At 48.4% G+C, this 5,000-nt stretch overlaps 2 protein-coding genes across 2 annotated transcripts in view; both read right to left on the bottom strand.

The window, feature by feature from the left end:
• LOC129715828 (tubulin alpha-1D chain) overlaps positions 1 to 5,000 on the bottom strand; it is a 103,998-nt gene that overhangs the window by 94,265 nt on the left and 4,733 nt on the right. The window lies entirely within an intron of this gene.
• Positions 1 to 5,000, bottom strand: part of LOC129715830 (tubulin alpha-8 chain-like) — a 15,442-nt gene that overhangs the window by 5,712 nt on the left and 4,730 nt on the right. The window contains exon 2 of the mRNA XM_055665703.1: positions 3 to 225. Coding sequence (XP_055521678.1) covers positions 3 to 225 — 223 coding nt within the window. The remainder of the gene's footprint in view (positions 1 to 2; positions 226 to 5,000) is intronic.

Below are 5,000 nucleotides of genomic sequence, written 5' to 3'. Positions count from 1 at the left end.
ACCGATCACAGAAGGTTCAAGATCCAGAAAGATTGCCCTGGGCACGTGCTTCCCCGACCCCATCTCGCAGAAGAAGGTGTCGAATGAGTCGTCCGTCTCCGTTCTGCTTCTGCCGTCCAGCCTGCGGCCATCGGGCTGGATGCCATGTTCCAGGCAGTACAGCTCCCAGCATGCATTGCCCATCTGGACTCCGGCCTGGCCAACATGGATGGAGATACACTCGCGCTGAAGGAAGAAGGGAAATGTTCTATTAGTGTTGTTTAATTCATCTGTGGCGTGTGGGTGTCGGGTCAACAGCCCCTCCCCAGGAGTCGCCTTCATTTAGTTTAGTTTAGTTTAGAGATACAGCGCGGAAACAGGCCCTTCGGCCCATCCGGATACGTGTCGACTAGTGATCCCCGCACATCAACACTATCCTACACCCCACACCTCCAGATTCAGGGTCAGTTTCTTCCCAGCTGTTAAGAGGCAACTGAACCGTCCTCTCACCAACTAGAGAGCGGTCCTGATCTACTATTATTACTGCAACGGAGACACTCGGACTTTACTGGCTTTACCTTGCACTAAACGTTAGTCCATTATTCCCTTTATCATGTATCTGTACACTGTGAATTGGCTCGATTGTAAACATGTCCTGCCTTTCCGCTGCCTGAATTAGCACATAACAAAAGCTTTTTACGGTGACACTAAATTTAACCAGATGGATTAGTTATGAGAGAGAAAAAAAGACACAGAGTGCTGGAGTAACTCCCAGCTGTCAGAGGCAGAATCTCCTCTCACCACTACGGATGAGGGACGTTTCAACAGAGACACTGACTGGAATAACTCACCTTGCACTAAGGTGCAGCAGCATCTTTGTGGAGAACACTGGATAGCTCGTGACGTCCTTCACAGAGTGCTGGAGTAGCACTAACAAAAGGGTGCAGACAGCATCTGTTAAGAACATGGATAGGTGACGAAAAAAAAAGACACAGAGTGCTGGAGTAACTCAGCAGGTGCAGCAGTATCTGTGGAGAACATGGATAGGCGACGTTTCACAGAGTGCTGGAGTAACTCAGCGGGTCAGGCAGCATCTGTGGAGAACATGGATAGGTGACGTTTCGGGTCGGGACCTTTCTTCAGACTGATTGTAGCGGGGAGGGGAAAGCTGGAAGAGAGGTGGGGGCAGGACAAAGCCCTGCAAGTGATAGATGGATACAGGTGAGATGGGGGAGGAAGGGGGGGGGTGGTAAGGTTGATGGGCAGATGGTTGAACAAACACCAGAGATGACAAAATAAATATTTAAAAGGCATTTGGACAGGCACATTGACAGGCAGTCTGAGGAAAGGTCCTGACCCGAAACATCACCTATCCATGTCCTCCACAGATGCTGCCTGACCCGCTGAGTTACTCCAGCACTCTGTGAAACGTCACCTATCCATGTTCTCCACAGATGCTGCCTGACCCGCTGAGTTATTGTGCAGCAGCAACTATGGAGCTAAGGAAATAGGCAACATTTCGGGCCAAACCTTCTGGAAATAGGCAACGTTTCGGGCTGAAACCCTTCCGGGTTTCGGCCCGAAACTTTGCCTATTCCCTTAGCTCCATAGATGCTGCTGCACCCGCTGAGTTACTCCAGCACTCTGTGAAACGTCACCTATCCATGATCTCCACAGATGCTGCCTGACCCGCTGTTACTTTAGTACTTTGTGACTTTTTTTTCATAAACCAGCGCCTGCAGTTGATTGTTTCTACATATAGAAGAGTACAGCACAGGAACAGGCCCTTTGGCCAATGATGTCTGTGCTGAACATGATGCCAAGACCTATCTGTCTGCGCGTGATCCATAGCCCTCCATTCCCTGCATATCCATGCTCCTATCCAAAAGCCTTTTAAACGCCACAATTTATAGACAATAGGTGCAGGAGTAGGCCATTTGGCACTTCTTAAAGCAATACCCTCTAGTCCAGAACCTTGTTCTGCATAGGGGCCGGGACACATGTCTGTGAGTGGATGGCGGGCCACATCTATCCCGTGTACACGTGGATCCCGCCCCGGATGGCAGGCATCAAATCACGTGCTCACAGAGGGTCGACAAAAATGCTGGAGCAACTCAGCGGGTGAGGCAGCCTCGTGCAATCCTCGCATGTCTCACCCGCTGAGTTTCTACAGCATTTTTTGTCTACCTTCGATTTTTCCGGCATCTGCAGTTCTTACTTAAACGTATTCGCAGAAGGTGCGCGGGATGTGGTACGGGCAGAGCTTGCTCGGGGAGCTCGGCCGCTGCTCGGGGCGGGCGCTCAGCGGGCCGGATGATTACGGGGAAAGAAATCCGCCTGCGGGCCGGATGGTTTCATGTTAAGGGCCGCATTCGGCCCAGGGGCCGTAGGTTGCTGACCCCTGCTCTAGTCTTTGATATTGAATGCCATTATTGTATCTAAGATAGAACAAAACAGAAAGTGGAAGAAACTGAGATAGATATCTATATAATTAAAAGTCTCATCTTGACCACTTCCTGTCTGCGCTGTATATTGATTTTAGAAAAAACGCTACCATATATTGCTATGATTTTAGGCCATCTTACTCACAGTCCTCATCAGCTGAGGCAGTCCTGAGGATTTTTCCCATCGATGAAAAATAAAAAAGTTATGAGTGTTTAAAAAACCTTGAGATCAGCTGATTGGTCCTCTCGCCTGTCAATCACCGCGATGAAGGTAACGCCCCTTCATGGGGGGGGGGGGGCAGGACTATAAAACCCCAGATGCTTGGACCTGAGTCAGTCACTCTGCAAGATCGCGAGGGAGAGGCCATGACTGTCATTCTAAGCTGTGAATCAACTGAACTGTGAGTCTGCAATGTACTTGCAATAAATGATTTGTTAGCCCTTAATGACAATGCCATGAGTTGTTTGGCCTGCTGCCCTGCCTATGCTTGAAACTGCAATGCTTTATTAGGTCCGACTGTGTTTGGAAGGAATAAATGCTTTATTAGGTCCAGCTGTGTTTAGACCAAAAGTCCCGCTCATTTCGTGACTTCCGCTTTGTGGACGGGCCGTGCTGATTGCGTAATTACCGGTGAGTGCAGAGGTCGCGCTAATTGCGTAATTTCCGGTAAGTGCAAAGGTTACGCTGATTGCGGAGGTGCCGCTGACTGCGGAAGCCCCACAGTGGAGAAGCTGCGCTCAGCCGTGTGAGTAAATTAAAGAAAGTTTACTGTCATATATGGTTTGTGAGTCAGTGAGTGTGAGTGTGAGTGTGAGTGTGTGTGTGTGTGTAGGTGTGTGTGTATGTGTGTGTGTATGTGAGTGTTAGTGTATGTGTGTGTGTGTGTGTGTGTGTGTGTGTGTGTGTAGGTGAGTGTGTGTGTGTGTGTGTGTATGTGTGTGTGTGGGTGTATGTGTGTGTGTGAGTGTATGCGTGTGTGTGTGTGTATGTGTGTGTGTGAGTGTGTATGTGAGTGTATGTGAGTGTGTGTGTGTGTGTGTGTGTGTGTGTGTGTGAGTGTGTGTGAGTGTGTGTGTGTGTATGAGTGTGTGCATGTGTATGTGAGTGTGAGTGTGTGTGTGTGTGTATGTGTATGTGTGTGTGTATGAGTGTGTGTGTGAATGTGTGTGTGTGTGTGTGTGTGTGTGTGTGTGTGTGTGTGTGTGTGAGTGTGTGTGTGTGTGTGTGTGTGTGTGTGTGTGTGTGTGTGTGTGTGTGTGTGTGTGTGTGTGTGCATGTGTGTGTGTGTGTGTGTGTGTGTGAGTGTGAGTGTGTGAGTGTGTGTGTGTGAATGTGTGTGTGTGTGTGAATGTGTGTGTGTATATTGATATTGGCGGAGAGGTGGAATATTGCGTTGGGGGACCAGCCCTCCCGAGTGAAGCTGGGACCCAACGCGTCCCACTCAGTCTAGTCTCCATTGTATCTGTACACTGTGGACAGCTTGATTGTAATCATGTGTAGTCTTGGACATAGAAAATAGGTGTAGTCCATTCGGCCCTTCGAGCCAGCACCGCCATTCAAAATCAGTACCCCGTTCCTGCTTTCTCCCCATACCCCTTGATTCCATTCGAGCTCGATCTAACTCTCTCTTGAAAACATCCAGTGAATTGGCCTCCACTGCCATCTGTGGCAGAGAATTCCGCAGATTCACAATTGTCATTACCAGTGAGGCTAAGCAGCATCTCATACTTCGCTTGGGCAGCTTACACCCCAGTGGTATGAATATTGATTTCCCTCACTTCAGGTAGCCCCGGCATTCCCTCTCTCTCTCTATCCCTCCCCCACCCAAGGCACCGCAGGTTCTCATTTTCACCCGACATACAGCTAACAATGACCTGTTTCTTTATCATCATTATCATCATTGGTTTATACTCTCTAGAATTTAGGAGATTGAGAGGGGGTCTTATAGAAACTTACAAAATTCTTAAGGGGTTGGACAGGCTAGATGCAGGAAGATTGCTCCCGATGTTGGGGAAGTCCAGGACAAAGGGTCACAACTTAAGGATAAGGGGGAAATCCTTTAAAACCAAGATGAGGAGAACTTTTTTCACACAGAGAGCGGTGAATCTGTGGAACTCTCTGCCACAGAGGGTAGTTGAGGCCACAGTTCATTGGCTATATTTAAGAGGGAGTTAGATGTGGCCCTTGTGGCCAGGGGGATCAGAGGGTATGGAGAGAGGGCAGGTACGGGATACTGAGTTGGATGATCAGCCATGATCATATTGAATGGCGGTGCAGGCTCGAAGGGCCGAATGGCCTACTCCTGCACCCAATTTCTATGTTTCTATGTTTCTATTACTTTTATGTATATCTTTCATTCATTGTCCTTTATCTCTCCACATGAACGAATGGATACGTTTATTGGCCAAGTATTCACATACAAGGAATTTGCCTTGGTGCTCCGCCCGCAAGTGACAACATGACTTGCAGGTTGGAATGACACATAAAACATTAATAATAAATAATAATATAACATTATCGATTAAAACGCCGCCTTGTGCTTTCGTTCCCCTTATTAACCAGTCTGAAGAAGGGTC

Source organism: Leucoraja erinacea, unplaced genomic scaffold (assembly GCF_028641065.1).
Source record: "Leucoraja erinacea ecotype New England unplaced genomic scaffold, Leri_hhj_1 Leri_143S, whole genome shotgun sequence".
NCBI classification, from domain to species: Eukaryota; Metazoa; Chordata; class Chondrichthyes; order Rajiformes; family Rajidae; genus Leucoraja; species Leucoraja erinaceus.
This window is presented reverse-complemented; position numbering and strand designations above follow the sequence as displayed.